At 44.1% G+C, this 16,666-nt stretch overlaps 2 protein-coding genes across 2 annotated transcripts in view; one reads left to right on the forward strand and one right to left on the reverse strand.

Moving 5' to 3' along the window:
• The window catches only part of DEFB1 (defensin beta 1), a 229,237-nt gene that overhangs the window by 189,841 nt on the left and 22,730 nt on the right, over window positions 1–16,666 (forward strand). The window lies entirely within an intron of this gene.
• Window positions 10,445–16,666, reverse strand: part of MCPH1 (microcephalin 1) — a 219,724-nt gene continuing 213,502 nt past the window's right edge. The window contains exon 15 of the mRNA XM_053597745.1: window positions 10,445–16,627. Coding sequence (XP_053453720.1) covers window positions 16,547–16,627 — 81 coding nt within the window. The 3' untranslated portion in view covers window positions 10,445–16,546. The remainder of the gene's footprint in view (window positions 16,628–16,666) is intronic.

The raw sequence follows: 16,666 nt of genomic DNA on the forward strand, positions 1-16,666 counted from the left end.
GAGGCCAGTGAGGATGGACAGAAGGGTCGTATCTATCTGGGCATCTGTTTAGAAGTAGGAGTTGGCTTTGTTGAGGAGTTAACACGTTATCATTTTTAATTCTTTTTTTTTTGAGACAGAGTCTCACTCTGTCGCCCTTAGTAGAATGCTGTGGTGTCATAGCTCACAGCAACCTCAAACTCTTGGGCTTAAGTGATTCTCTTGCCTCAGCCTCCCAAGTAGCTGGGACTACAGGCACCTGCCACAACCCAGGCTATTTTTTGGTTTTAGTTGTTATTGTTGTTTGGCAGGCCTGGGCTGGATTTGAACCTGCCAGCTCTGGTGTATGTAGCTGGCATCCTAGCTGCTGAGCTACAGGCGCCGAGCCATCATTTTTAATTCTTTTAATTCTTCTGATCAAGGAAAATTTATTGCCTCAATAATAACACAAACTTTGGCTGTGTATAAAAATTTAGAGGTAATTTTTTTTTTTCTTTTGAGACAGAGTCTCAAGCTGTCACCCTGGGTAGAGTGCTATGGCATTATAGCTCACAGCAGCCTCCACCCCTGACTCAAGCAATCCTCTTGCCTCAGTTTTTCTAGTTTTAGTAGAGAAGGTCTTGCTTTTTGCTCAGGCTAGTCTCAAACCCTTGAGCTCAAGCAATCCACCCAGCTTGGCCTCCCAGAGTGGTAGGATTATAGGTGTGAGCCACCATGCCTGGCCAAAAATTTGGAGATGATTAAGAACAGATAAATACCATGATGCAGAAACACAACAAAATCTTATTGCTGCCTCAACAACTGACTCTTTGCGTATACCCCATACAAAATTGCACTTTAATGACTAGGAGTTATTAATCACCATTAATGCAAATCTGTAAGTCGAATGAAGAACCCAAAATGCTTTTGTGGTAATCAGGTTGGACAGAAATATCAGGCCTCTAAATAATCTGCAATTAAAAATGCAAAACACAGTGAAGCCTTTTCAACTACAATTCCCATTTTTAAATTAAATTCCATTCCTATACCTGGGTGGTGTCACAGAAAAATGCAACATTAACCTACTAGTGAGCCTTGCCCTCTAAGCTGGGAGATGAAACTTACCCAACAACTTCTTTTCCATCTGCCTGTGACAGGGGTTGCTTTTTATTTTACCTCCCAAAGCACAGCTGTCTACGCCATCCATTTGTCTCTTAATTGCGTGCTGTCTTACGCCACCTCTAACGTCACTGTCTTTTCTATTTGTTCCTGTGCAGCCCTATTTGAAGTGCGTGTTTCCTGTGGCCACTGTGCTGTGTCTACGTGCACCCCTGCAACTTCTCCTCAGCAACCTCAGCTTCTCTTGTCGAAGAGTTTCTGATTTCCCTGGAGACTACGTTAACCAGAAGGAACCTGGTGGGGAAAGTTAGACCCTGAAGTCCTCACCCTATTTTTGAAGTCCTCACCCTATTTCTGCTATCAACATTTCGAGTGATTTTGGACAATCACTTGACCTCTCTAAGTCTCTTTTTCCTCTGCTCTGAAATGAAAGATTAGGCCAGATTCTCTCTCAGGTCCTCTAGCTCAAGTGGCTTCATCCCTTTTCCTTCAACCCTCTTTGTAGACTGAATCACGCTCTAAGGAGTACATCATCCTGCTTACAACAGTCTCCCAAACTTGTAGGTAACACCTACGACCAAAAGTAAGTCTAAGAGTAGTTTTTTTTCTTTCTTTTCTTTCTTTCTTTTTTTGAGATAGAGTCTCACTATGTCACCCTCAGTAGAGTGCTATGGCGTCACAGCTCAAACTCAAACTCTTGGGCTTAAGCAATTCTCTTGGCTCAGCCTCCCGAGTAGCTGGGATTATAGGGGCCCGCCACAATGCCTGGCTATGCTCACCTGCTTTAGATCATAGGGAGTGTAGGTAGAAAGAGGGAAAATTTTACTTCCATAAAATATGGAAGATGGAGCATCTCATTTATTTATTTTTCCTAGTCTGCTAGCTTCTCTGGTGTAGGAACTTCCCTGTCAGTAGGTGCTTAGCAAGCTTGTATTCAGTTCAACCAGGAAACTTGAAGGGGGCTTTATTTATCAAGAAGGAATTTACTGAAACTTTGAATATATGCCTTGGGTTTATATCCCACATTTTTACATAGAAGATTTTTCAGTGAACTCAGTGAATTCCTATCAGACACTTATCGAAAAAAAGCAACAGGCTGTTTTCCAGAGTTGTTATAAATTCAGCCCAATCTCTTAGACTTTTCACAAAGGTAGTATGGTATAATAATTTTGAGGTTCTGGAATAAATATTCTCTGGTGAGTACATTGTATTTACTAGGACAAGAAAACAAAAAATTTTGAGAGGTTTTCAAAAAGAAGGATTGAACTCAAAAAGGGTTTCTGGTTAACCGTATTAACCAGGGAATTCAGAGAGCTATGGCATTCCTGTCGCTGAACATCACGGTTAGCTGAAGATTTATTAAATTTGAAAACAGTAAGTAGTGTGACGTATTTCTTGGTAAGTTGTAGCATTCCAACTATGAACCTAAGTGAGATTCTAAACCCCATTTCCTCACTAAATCCCCACAGCTTAGTTTTATTGTATTAACATAATTCAATTTAGATGGAATATTTAATTCTTAACATCATTTTATCTTTTCTCAAGTCTATTCATAATTTTTTTTGCCTATCCTGATGACTTTGAGAATCTCATCTATTTCATGAAAAACATGCAGACATTATATTTAATTTATTTCTTATTATGTCCCTGGGGAATAGCTTATCTTATTTGGCAGAGGTAGCATTATATTATTAGTTAATTCTAAATAATCTCAAAGTTGGCATTTTGGTTTGAGAACATTCACATGGTAACAACTCAATGTATTGAACTGATTTAAATCCTAACAGTTTCCCTCGGAAGCTGTTACTAGTTACTAAGGCTTAATTGGTACCTGCTGGCCAGCCATGTCAAGGAGTTCTCCAAAAAGGAAACCTGGAGCCAGCCAAGATGCGGTAACCAATCCCGGGCGGTGGATCAGTGACTGTGATTGTGCTTTTCTGATGCCAACCCACGCTCCCTCCTCCACGTAATTACTCTGTTACAGAGATTTCCCCTTGGTGCTTGGCAGCATATGTGGCTGCAGATCTAACTCCAGGCATAGATTTCTGTGGGGGACGGGGGATGGGAGCAGAACACCCTGAACCTGAGGTGACTGATACCAGGAGAGACCTTCCATCCTGAGGGAGAAAGTCCGAGCACGCTTTCTGTCTTCGTGGAATGTATTTGGAAAGAACACAGGCTTTGGGTTTAGAGATGTGAAACTTGAATCTCCTCTCTGCCACAGCGAAGTGGGTGACCTTGGGCAAGTCACTTAGCCCTTAATAGCAGACACCTCTTCCCTAGGATGGTGCTTCTGCTGGTTCAGTGAGACAATTAGGCAAAACCCCCACACGGAACAGGGACAGTTAATTCCTTTCATGCGTTATTAATCTTTTAACATGCAGGTAACCTTTGACCTTACTGTGGACTGCTTCACTCAGATAATTGAGGAAGATGGACAATGAATGCAAGTTCAATCTGGGAGCAGAAATCCAGGCGATGCAGGCTGGCCTGGGCAGCAGCAGCAATGTTAAGACCCCAGAGAAGCTTATGGGCACGTGGGGAGGTGGAAGGAGGAGGCTCACCACCGGGCAGGGAGGGCAGTGGGAGACCATGCTGGCTATGCAGGTAAGCAGGTGCCTCTGAGCGGAAGCCCCCTGGGGTGGCCACCCCCTCACCGCCCAGCTCAGTCCTGTTTTCCTGTGTCTGAGTCGTCTCAATCCAGACCTTGCCTTTCTTCCAAGGAAGGAACAAAAGGGAGTGAGGAGACACTAACCTCCCCGGTGCCTTCTGTTTTTTGTTTTTGTTTTTTTGAGACAGAGTCTCACCCTGCTACCCTGGGCAGAGTGCGTGGCGTCCCAGCTCACGGCAACCTCAAATTCTTGGGCTTAAGCGATTCTCTTGCCTCAGCATCTGGAATAGTTAGAGGCAACTGCCACTATACCTGGCTAGTCTTAGAGCCTTGCTCCTGCTCAGGCTGGTCTAGAAATCCTGCACTCAGGCAATCCACCGGCCTGCCAGAGTGCCAGAATTACAGGTGTGAGCCACTGCGCCCACACCTCCTCCTCCCCTTCTATGGTCTGTAGGGCGTTGTGGCCTTCTGTGGAATAACCTTTCCTCCTCCTTCCCTGCTGCCCAATGGGGCCCCCTCTACCCGCCTGCTGGCTGGGTGCCCTGCAGGCCCACAGGGCTCCCCCTGCTCTGGACCACTTCCTTTTCCTGCCCCTACAAAGGCAAAGGCTGGGGCAGAATTACAGAGGTAAGAGCGAGGTTACGGCTCCTCCCCACTGGAAACCTCCCATTGGAGCAGGTTCTCCTGTTTCCACACCTGCCCATAACCCAGTGGTCACTTTAGGACAAAGTCTGAAAGGCTGGGCGAGAAAGCGGAGCGTGGCAGCACTTGTAGCTCAGTGAGTAGGGCACTGGCCACATGCACCAAAGCTGGAGGGTTCGAACCTGGCCCAGCCCACAAAAACAACAATGACAACTGCAACAACAATAAAAATAGCCGGGTGTCGTGGCAGGCGCCTGTAGTCCCAGCTACTTGGGAGGCTGAGGCAAGAGAATCAACTTAAGCCTGGTGGTGCGTGTGGCTCAAAGGAGTAGGGCGCCGCCCCCATATGCCAGAGGTGGTGGGTTCAAACCCAGCCCTGGCCAGAAACTGCAAAAAAAAAAAAAGAAAGAAAAGAAAAAGAGAATCAACTTAAGCCTAACAGTTTGAGGTTGCTGTGAGCTGTGATGCCACAGCACTTTACCAAAGGCAACATAGTGACAGTCTGTCTAAAAAAAAAAAAAAATTGTATGTTGAAGCCTTCACCCTCCATGTAACTGCATTTAGAAATAGGGCTTTCAAGGAGGTAATTAAGTTTAAATGAGGTCTTCAGAGTGGGCGCTAATCCAATGTGATTGGTGCCTTGTACCAAGAAGAAGAGACACCAGGGATGTCACCAGAAATGGCACAAGTGAAAAAACAGGTGAGGCCACACGGAGGAGATGGCTATTTGCAAGCTAAGGAGAAAACCATCACTGTCAAAACTTTGATCTTAGACTTCCAGCCTTCAGACCTATGAGAAAATAAATTTCTGTTTTTAAGACACCAGTCTTCGTATTTTGTTTTGGTAACTTTAGCTAACTAATATAACATCCGAGGGATATTTTTTCTTTTTCTTTAAAATTTAGTAATTTTACAATTTTGAATTGGCATTTTTAGGTACGTGGTATACTGTTTGAATATGTGGCTTCAAATTTCTCTCTTTTTAAAAATTAAAGTGTTCTTGAATTGTCATTTTTTTGAGAAAGAGTCTCACTATGGTGTCACAGCTCACAGCAACCTCAAACTCTTGGTCTCAAGTGATCCTCTTGCATCAGCCTCCCAAGTAGCTGGGACTACAGTGTCCACCATAATGCCCAGCTATTTTTAGAGACAGGGTCTCGCTCTGGCTCAGGCTGGTCTCAAACTCGTGAGCTCAAGTGATCCACTTGTCTTGGCCTCCCAGAGTGCTGGGATCACAGGTGTGAGTCACTGTGCCCCGCCTGAATGGTCATGTTTAGTATTCAGGTTTTCTTTCCTTCTTTTTTAAAATTTGGTTTCTTAAAAAACTCCTGTGTGTGATTTCCTGTGCCTATTTTCAATATTTATCACTTCTTCTAAAATATTTTAAAATTCTTTTTTAATTTTTTTGATTTTTTACTTTCTACTTTTCTTACAGCATTACACATTGTGTTTATTTGTTATTGCGTTGCTTCTGAAATTCATTTTTAAAATTTTGAATTCTTTCCTGAATTTTTTTGCTCTGATTCCTATGTTCTTTTATGTCTTATATAATTTTCTTATAGTCTATTAGCTTGTTCTGAGGTAGGTTTTGGACTGTTTTGTGGCTGAAAGGGGTGATCCCTTTCCTCTCCATCATAAAGGATCAGGCCAACACCCCTATAACAAGACTAGAGAAAAGCCTAACAATTGTATTTGACTACGATGAACTACCCCACCACCCCATTTTATTCTCAGGTTTGACAAAGCAGAAACAGTTGTGTAGAAGTGGGACCGCACAGAGAGGGTGTGAGTGGGCAGGTGCAGCAAGGCCGGGCTGAGCAGCCATCCTTCCCCTTGCGTATGAGGTAGGACCCCTCTGGAATGAAATAGAATGAGGGTCTTTTTTTTTTTGAGACAGCGCCTCACTCAAGGTGTCACCCTGGGTAGAGTGCTGTAGCGTTACAGCTCACAGCAACCTCCTACTCCTGGCTTAAGTGATTCTCTTGCCTAGCCTCCCAAGTAGCTGGGACTACAGGCGCCTGCCACAACACCCAGCTATTTTTTTTTGGTTGTAGTTGTCATTGTTGTTTGGCAGGCCTGGGCTGGATTTGAATCCACCAGCTCTGGTGTATGTGGCTGGCGCCTTAGCCGTTTGAGCTACAGGTGCTGAGCCTAGAATGAGGGTCTTAACTTTACAGCCAGTCGTTGCACAGAAAGGCAGGGGAGATTTCATGTAATAGTTTTAGGATTTATAGCTGGCCTTGGGGAAAAAGGGTCTGGTTTTTATGATCTATCTTGAGGAAGAGGGATTCTAGTTTCTATGGCTTGTCTTAGGGGAGTCTGAGGGGTGAGGCCGGGAGGGCAGGAGATCAGAGAGAAACTGGACTTGGAAGGTTCTCATGTCAGGATGTCACTTCCTGAGCCTCAGCATGGCCATGTCTGCCCGTGCTTTGATCGTCTGTGTGTTATTCTGCTCGTCAGTCTCTTTTTCTTATAATAACGTTGTGGTATTTGGCCTTGATATTTTCTGCTACTTATTTTTATGTGGAATCAGTTTGTGGCATGATTTAAGAGGGCATTTCCACCTTCTCAGAGCTCCCTCTTCTGCAGTTTTTGGTGACATTCCTATACGAGGTGGCTTCCTTTCCCAGTTTAATGGCATCTTTTCCTCTAACCAGGAGTTGGAAAAGCAAGTCTGTCCTGCCACCAGTTTGCACATGCCCTGTTAACTAAGAATAGTTTTTATACTTTTAAATGGCACTAACAAAAAAAGAATACCATATCATAATATATGGAAATTATATAAAATTCAAACCTCTATAAGTGCTATTAGTAAGGTTTTACTTCCCCATGGTCGAGACTGACCATTGGTACCATCTGTGGCGGCTTCTGCACAATAACTACGGGGTAGTCATGGTAAAAGCCTGTCTGACCTTCCAAGCCTGAAATGTAGACTCTCTGGTCCTTTGCAGATGAGATTTGCTGCCCGAGTCACACCCTCCTGCCTGCTGTGACTCCTCCACTCTTCTGGGCAGGTCCCTGGCCTAGCCCGTCATTCAGCTGGGTGGGTTTTGAGATTTTGGGGATCCAGATGGTTCCAGCGCTGGCTCTTCAGTCCTTCCTACCGTGTGCCTGAGTGCACATCTGCTGGGTCCGGCAGAACTCAAAATGCGCCTGCTGATCTTCCGAGGAGTGACTATCAGCAATGGGGGATTCTCCGACGTCAGGCCCTTCAGCAGCTGCCCTGCAGCTCCTTTGTCCCCTTCTCTGCAGACATTAGTACACCAGGGGGCTTGGCTGGTGGCGATTTGTCCCCACCTTTGACTCTGTTTCAGAGTATACCTGGTTTGGTTTTGCTATCCGGGCTGTCTATTTTTATGCGCGGATTCAGAACAATTTAAACACTATTGAACCTTAAGATTAGAAACATTTCTATAAAGTCTATTTGGTTCTTTTTAAACTTGATCTGACCATTTTGGAGCATTTCTTGCTCACTTCTCATGCTTTTATGTTATTTTATTTCTTTTAGCATGTTGAACACTTACTTCATCTTCTATGTCTGGTGATGCCAAAATCTAGAGTTTCAGTCCATCTAGTTCTAGTGTCTGTTTTTCCTAATGACTGGATGATTGATTTGGGAGCGTGTGCGTGTGTGTGCATGTGCGTGTGAGACGGCATCTGTGAAAACAGTCAGAAACCCATGTTGGGGACATTCCTGGAAGGTATGTGTCTGCTTCTTTCAGGTGCTCAGGGATGGTGCTATTTTTGCCTTTGTGAAGAAGCTTTCCTTTCCTCTTCTTAATCTTCTTCCTAGCAGTGTAACCCTCCTAAGTGCCAGGTTTATCAGGATGGCCTCCATTCTAACTCTCCTTCCCTGTACACCCCCATGCACACACACACAGCTGTGCACAGACACATACACAGCTGTGCACACACAGACATACACATACACACAGCTGTGCACAGACACACACAGCTGTGCACACACAGACATACACATACAAAGCTGTGCACACACACAGACACACACACAGCTGTGAACACACACAGACACACACACAGACACAGACACACACACACACACAGCTGTTGGTCACTAGGATCTTCCCTGGCTTCAAGATTGACCCTTCTTTGTCACTTTATTTCCTGTCCTATTTTCCAACCTTTTTACAGGTTTGTCTATTATCCAAAAGGAAATTCATTTAAGTGTCCATTTGAATGTTCATAACTTGTTGGAAACATGAGCCGCTAATTTACTTTTTTGCACAACACAGAAGAATCAGTTTAGAAATCTGAAAATTACTGTATGGAATGTCTAATAAATCTAAAAACATAGTAACAAAATATAAAGTTTTCAGCTAATTTCTCTCCCTTTTCCGATGCTTGCACTGGACATGTGCTCTGTGCTGCTCAAGCTCAGCACACTGTGTCACTGCAGCTCAGGGATGGGGTCCCACTGGCATGTGGCTTCTCCTGGGAGAGCTGACACTCTGGGCCTGAGCTCTCCTGTCCCCCTGCTTGCTTGTACAGCTACTCAGTCAACATGTCCTGTTAATTCCATTTCCTGGAGTCTCTCATCCTATTTCCATCTCAGCACTTCTTTCTGAAAATCATGGGAGCCTCCTAACCCAGCTGACACCACACCTGCCTGCCTCTTCTGATGAGATGGAAGCATTCCTGAAGCCCACCAGCCTCTTTGCACCAGGGGACTGGACCTGGCCTGCTCCTGGGTCTCTTTTCCTTTCTGTGGACACCTATTCTTCTTTTAAACCTAACCCAGATGTCAGTTTCTTCTGGAAGCATTTACTAAGCCCTTCTCTTTGTGTAGGGAACTAATCACCCTTTCGCAAAGCCGCCTCTTTCTCTGGTCTGTGGTGAGCTTACGTCCTGCATTGTGCCTGTGCTCTGACCTCAGGCCCTTACAGGCCGTCAGCTTTCTGAGGGCAGATGCTCTGCCTGAGTTATTCCTGGCCCCTGTAGTCTGGTACAGGAGCTGATAAACAGCAGGTGCTCAGCAAGTGGCTCAGGAGGCTCAGCTACTTCTGTTTGGTATGAATGAATCCCAGATGTTTGTTAGAAGCCGAGGGTTGGCAGAGAAGGAGCAGAGCTGGCCCTGTGAATCCCAGGTGGGGAATACTAGGTGTAGACACGGCCGTCGAGAAGATGAAGCCCCCAGATTCTTGCTTCTTACTTCATTTTTCTGAGTCTCGTTGCTCTTTTAGAGCAGAAAGTGAACTCCTAACTCCTCCAGCACAGAAAAGTTGTGTGATAAAGTCTAATTTGGGCTCAAAGGATATTATGAAGTGGGCCTTAAATCTAATACATTTTTCAAAAGGGTAGGGTGAAAATTGCTCAAGAAAAGCAAAATGCCAAAGAGTTAAAAATAACCGAATTCCTCTCTTAGTCTTCAGCCGCCTTGGAGGGCTGCCTCCACCATCTCTTCTCAGCTCTGTGGCCACAAGATAATTGACAGTCTTTCATCACCTCTAGAATGAGGCCAGTCTAGAGCCCTTTCCCTCCTACTGGGCCTGTCGCCCCTGCCCCCACACAGAGGCCCCAGTTCTGTTTTGGGAACAAACCTTGTGGCATTGTGAATCACAGCCCTCCTGGCCGCACCACTGCATCTTCACACTCGATGACCAGTTCCCACTAACTTAATGATCGGGTTTCACATAATCTGGCTGATAATCGGCTCTTGGTGCCAGCATTGTGGTCTGGCAGTGTCCTCCTATCCTGCTCTCCCGGAGCCCTATGGCAGCCACTGTTGACAGATGGACACGGGGATGGCCGGAGAGCCCTGGGATGGCTTTCTTCTTAACGAGTGTTCTCTCTTGAGCTTTGGCTAAGATTTCAATTGCTGGCTTGCAGAAGGGGATACTAAATGAACTTTTTCAGTAAACCTCCTCTCTGCAATATGAAAGATGGAATAATTATGTGTTCCCATAGATAAGCTGTGAATGCAAACATTTAAGAAATTGAAACCAGATTAATAAAGTGACACTGCTGCCAGTATCTTCAAGTTCTACGTGGAGCTTAGTCCCTGGGAAGTCTCAAGGCTTTGGGAAAACATTAATTCGTAAACTAGAAACTCATACCAAATAAAATAATAGTTTAGCGTGAAGAATATTTGTATATTTTTGTTTAGTTTCAGGTCAATAATTTTAATTCTTGTCTCAGTTAACAGTTCAAATAAATATTAGAGGGATAACAGTAGATGCTATCAAGTTGATACAAAAAACATACTTTATAGTTTTAAACAAAGCAATGGAAGAATTAAAATTAAGAACAGGGAAAATAACACTTCATTTACAACCAGTTGTATTTCCCCTTTTCATGCCCAATATTGTTTTATTCCTTCTCTTTTTCTTAACTTTGATCAAACTTTCAAAAATTGGCCTTTTTAAAAATCAGTCTTCTCTAATAATTATCTTTTGATTAGTGGATTCTTTTTGGAAGTTTTTATTTTTTTCAACTTCTGCTCTTGACTTTATTTTTCCTTCTTGTCACTTTCTTTGATTTACTATGTAGTTCTTTCTCTACTGTTTTCAATAAATATTTAGCTAATGAATTCTTAGGTATTTTTCCCTTTATTAATATGAACAATTATGGCCATATATTTCCCTCTAAATATTGCTTTGGCTCGTATCAGGATTTTTTTCAGTTTCAAATATTTTTTTCATTTCCATTATAATTTCTTTTGATGTATCAATTATTTATAAGTATGTTTTCAAACTTATAATTTTTTTTTTTTTTTTCAGACAGAGCCTCAAGCTGTTGCCCTGGGTAGAGTGCCGTGGCTTCACAGCTCACAGCAACCTCAAACTCCTGGGCTTAAGCGATTCTCTTGCCTCAGTCTCCCAAGTGTGGAGACTACAGGTGCCCGCCACAGTGCCCAGCTATTTTTTGATTGTAGTTGTCATTGTTTGGCAGTCCTGGGCTGGATTTGAACCCACCAGCTCTGGTGTATGTGGCTGGCATTTTAGCTGCTTGAGCTAAAATGCTGAGCCTCAAACTTATAATTTTTAACCTTTCTCATATCATTGATTTTCTAAATTGTTTTTAGTTTAGAACACATGGCCCATATGAAAGCTATCACCTTAACTAATTGAGTTTCCTTTTTTGTTTCCCTGATTGGTGCTCTGAGCCAGGTGGTCCAGCTTCTTTGGCAACGGGTGCAGTTTTACCCAGCCTTCTCCTCGTCTGGGTTTGTACTCTTCTAGAAATTTGGTTTTATTTAGCAGGTCTTAGCTCTAATGCCACTTTCTTCTCTCAGGCCATAGTCTCGTCCGCTGACCCTATTTGCCACTAAAACCCAGGCCCTTGCTTCCCCAGAGCCCCACTCTCTTCTCCCTGGGCTGCAGCGCTGGACCCAAACCCTGGCTCAGCCCAGACTGGCTCCTTCCTTGCTCCACAGTCTGGGGATTTCCATTCTGTGTTATGAGCTCTGCAAATACGCTGAGAAAACAGCTTGTGCCTAGTGTGCTGGCTCACGTCTATAATCCCAGCTCTTAGGGAGGCTGAGGCAGGCATATGGCTTGACGCCAGGAATTTTAGACTAACTTGGGCCACATAACAAAATCCTATGTCTAAAAAAATAAAATTTAGCTGGGTGTGGTGGTGTGCTCTTGTAGTCCCAGCAACTTAGAAGGCTGAGGCAGGAGGATCTCTTGAACCTAGGAGTTTGCTGTGGGGTATGATCAGGCCCTTGCACTCCAGCCTGGGCTGCAGAGTGAGTCTAAAAACAAACAAACAAAGGCCAGATGGGTGGCTCATGCCTATAATTCTAGCACTCTGAGAGGCTAAGGCAGTTGGATTGCTTGAGCTCAGGAATTCAAGACCAGCCTTAGCAAAAGTGAGATCCTGTCTCTCCTAAAAATAAAAAAATTAGGTTTGGTGCCCGTAGCTCAGTGCTTAGGGCCACATACCCTGGGGCTGGCAGGTTCGAACCTGGCTCTGGCCTACCAAACAACAATGACAACAACAAAAATAGCCTGGCGTTGTGGCAGGCACCTGTAGTCCCAGCTACTTGGGAGGCTGAGGCAAGAGAATTACTTAAGCCCAAGAGTTTGAGGTTGCTGTGAGTTGTGACACCACGGCACTTTGTCTACTGAGGGCGACAGAGTCAGACTCTGTTTCAAAAAAAAAAATTTAGCTGGGTGTGGTGGCACATGCCCATAGTCCCAACTACTTGGGAGACTGAGGCAAGAAACAGGATCGTTTGAGCCCAGGACTTTGAGGTGGCTGTGAGCTGTGATGCCACCGGACTCTAGCCTAGAGCAACAGAATGAGTCTCAAAAATGAGTCTGTTGAGACACAACACAATGTGTCTCAAAAAAAAAAAACTAAACTAAAATAAAAATAAAAATAAGTGAAGAATCTTGTCTATTTTCTTCAGTATTTTGTAGGCATATAGTAGCAGAAGAGTTTTTAGGTCATTAAAACTACTGCTTAACCATTGTGTTTCTTTTTCTTTTTTCTTTATATTCTCTCCGAACAAAACCTATACTTTTTAATATGACTCCCTCTAATTAAAGGAAATGTCACATAAGGAAGTAATGACAAAAAAAGAGAAAAATTAATGTTTGTGATTGTTACCCCACTTGCTATGTGAAATAAACTATTTATGGCTTTATACACAGAGAAATGATATTTATGTTCACCTGAAGTGATTAACCCGCCATGATATAATACACAATACTGAATAATATGCTCTATAAAATAGGGCTGTTTTGCCAGGCATGGTGGCTCACACCTGTGAGCCTAGCACTCTGGGAGGCTGAGGTAGGGAGTTCAAGACCAGTCTGAGCCAGAGGAAGACCCAGGCTCTAAAAATAGCTGGGTGTTGTGGCAGGCGCCTGTAGTCCCGGCTACTCGGGAGTCTGAGGCAAGAGAATTGCTTGAGCCCAGGAATCTGAGGTTGCTGTGAGCTATGATGCCGCGGCACTCTACTGAGGGTGATAAAGTGAGACTGTCTCCTCCCCCCAAAAAGTAATAAATAAATAAAATTAAAAAATAGGGCTGTTTCATGGTGTGGTAGAATTTCACACATTTTGCTTTTGTTTTACACTATGAATCTCGTTACCTTAATTCTCTGTAATATGCCTTTGTTTTCCTTTTCTCCTCAAAGACCAGATGTTAAATGTGGATTTTGTCCTCGTGGACGTGGGTGTTCGGGTGCCCAGGAGCCCGTTATTAGGTGCTGCTTCAGGACGGCGCACGGCCAGATGGTCACAGACGGCGGGTGTGTGAGAGTTAGCTGGGGTGCTTCCCCAGGGGTCCTGCCTTAGTGGGCTCAGGAGGGACAAGTGTGGCTGACACTGCTGGTGACTATGAGCGTGGAGGTCCCTGGCTAAGTAAAATTCCAGCTCATAAGTAAACGGAATGTGAACACGTAAACTCTCTCTGCTCTGAATCCCTGATACTCAAACAGCATTGGCAGCAGGGTCTGGCTAGAGGCCTGCTCTCAGCCACCTCACCCTCCCGTGCTGCTGTTTTATTCCCTAATTGACTAATGTACAGCAGTTGCTGAGTTTCTGCTAGAAGAACAGCCTTGCTCTCCAGAGAACATTTGGGAATCTCTGAAGACATTCTGGACTGTCACACACCAGGTGGGGTGTGGTGGCATCAAACAGGTGGTGGCCGAGGGTGGCACTAAGCAAACTACAGTCCCCATGGCAAAGAATTACCCAATCCTGAATGTCAGTGTGCTGAGCTTGACAGACCCTGACTTGGTCCAGGTTGAGTTAATTTTGGGGTATGGTGTGAAGTAAGGATCTCAGCACATTGTTTTTTCTTTTTTCCATCACTGTTTGTGGAAAAGAATATTAGTACATTGAATTGCTTTGGCACCTTTGTTGAAAGTTGACTGACAATAAATATGAGGATTTATACCCAGATTCTCTATTCTGCTCCTTTGGTTCACGTGTCTATTCTTATGCAATATGACACTTCATGATTGCCATAATAACTCTTGAAATCAGGTACTGAAAATCCCTTTTTTTTCTTTTGAGACAGAGTCTCACTTTGTTGCCCTCGGTAGAGTGCTGTAGTTTCTCAGCTCACAGCAATCTCAAACTTTAAGCAATTCTCTTGCCTCAGCCTCTCAAGTAGCTGGGACTACAGGCACCCGCCACAACGCCCGGCTATTTTTGTTGTTGTTGTTGTCATTGTTTAGCAGGCCCTGGCTGTGTTTGAACCCACCATCCCCATTGCATGTGGCTGACGCTCTAACCACTGAGCTACAGGCACTGAGCCTGAAAATCCTCTTTTAAAAAAAATGTTTTGTTTACTAGCTTTTCTTTACATTTTCATATAAATTTTAGCATCAACTTTTCAAATTCTACAAAGAAGACAACTGGGATTTTGTTGGTGATTGCACTGAATCTACAGGCCAATCTGAAGGGAAAGGCAATCTTAATAATACTGCATCTTCTGGTCAATAGCTTTGTATATTCCTCCATTTATTCAGATATTTAATTTATCTCAGCAATGTTTTGTAGGCTTCAGTATATTGGTGTTACGTTTCCTTTGCCAGATTTATTCTTATTTTATTTTTAGATGCTATTGTAAATGGAATGTTTTGTTTCTTGAGACACGGTCTTGACGTGTTATCCAGGCTGCCTTCAAATTCCAGGCTAAAGGCCCCTGAGCACCTGGGACAACCGGTGCATGCCCTATTAGAGTTGTACTGATAGTATAAAGAAATTTGATACAGTTCAGTTAGTTTTATATATATTTTTTGTATCATATAATCTTATTAAACTTACTAAGTTCTAGTAGGTTTTTTTTGGCATTTCTTAAAATTGGTATAGTATCATGTAATATAGAATAAAGAGTTTATTTCTTTACTTCTAATCTGTATGCCTTTAATTTCTTTTTCTTGCCTTCTTTGGGTAGAATCGTTAGTACAATGATATAGAATAGAAGTGGTGAGAGCCATGTATCTTTCAAAACTAAAAATAAAAAATTGGAATTCTGAGAACTTTTAGCCCCACAATGTTTGGAGTAAGAGATTGCATAACGGACCTGTAGCAACTAATTCACAGGATTGTTAGGAAGACAAGTGAGGAACCACACATAACACGCTCAGTGTATGTCGCAGCACGAGTCAGTCCTCATAACTGTTAGTTTGTACAAAGAGAATCGTGACTGGCCACTGGCCAGCCTCAGGGCTCAGGCTGGGGCGGGCCAGTGGCGAGGTGGCACCTGTGTCTGATGGGTGGGGAGTGCAGTTCTTTGTGGCTAGTCCCTGGTATGAGTCAGCATAATTTCTGGTATTGCGGGAGTTCTGCCAGGCGCCTGAGACGAGGTCGCCTGCCTGGGTGCTGTGGACAGCATGGGCCATACGTGAAGTGCTCTCAACTGCTTTAGAGAAGGAGGATATGAAGATTATCTGGGTGCACACATTGCTTCAAAACCAGCAGGAAACCCTTCATGATGTACAGATGCACTGCTACCTCCTTCTCAAAGGTTTATTTCTAGAAGTTGGATACATTGTGTTTGTCCAGGGACTTGAAGGTTGAGATAAAAATGGCAGCTGAGATGAGCAAGAGATAAACCACTCCAAGAGGGAGGAGGACCACAAGGAGGTCTTGTGGCCCGTCAGCCTTGCGGCATTAGCGTTTCTCTCATTTAGAAAGTGACTGGTCAATCAGCTTTTCTTCTGTGGGCCCCAGCTGCTAATTGCCTCTTGCAGACAGTAAGTTACAAGTGGCCAGTGGAGATTGTGACCTCTTGTCTGTGACGCTCTCCATAAACTGAGTTTATAGAAGTAAAGCCAGTTGGATTATCACCTGTGATTCCAGTTCCTTGGGAGGCTGAGGCAGGAGGATCGCTGGAGCCCTTGAGTTGGAGGTTGCCGTGAGCTATGATGACACCATGGCACTGTAGCTTGGGTGACAGGGACCTTTTCTCAAAATCCAAACCAAACGAAAGCAACAAAAAGCTAAGATACAAAGACTGGTATTACATAGAAAAGGCCCAGAAAGGAACAGCTAAGGCATCTCTAGAACACAAATCCAGTTATTAGAAAGTCACACAAATGGGGTGGTGCCTGTGGCTCAGTCGGTAAGGCGCCGGCCCCATATACCGAGGGTGACGGGTTCAAACCCGGCCCCGGCCAAACTGCAACCAAAAAATAGCCGGGCGTTGTGGCCAAACTGCAACCAAAAAATAGCCGGGCGTTGTGGCGGGCGCCTGTAGTCCCAGCTACTCGGGAGGCTGAGGCAAGAGAATCGCTTAAGCCCAGGAGTTGGAGGTTGCTGTGAGCTGTGTGAGGCCACGGCACTCTACCAAGGGCCATAAAGTGAGACTCTGTCTCTACAAAAAAAAAAAAGAAAGTCACACAAATGAATTCTT

The sequence above is a fragment of the Nycticebus coucang genome, chromosome 7 (genome assembly GCF_027406575.1).
Source record: "Nycticebus coucang isolate mNycCou1 chromosome 7, mNycCou1.pri, whole genome shotgun sequence".
Lineage (NCBI taxonomy): Eukaryota > Metazoa > Chordata > Mammalia > Primates > Lorisidae > Nycticebus > Nycticebus coucang.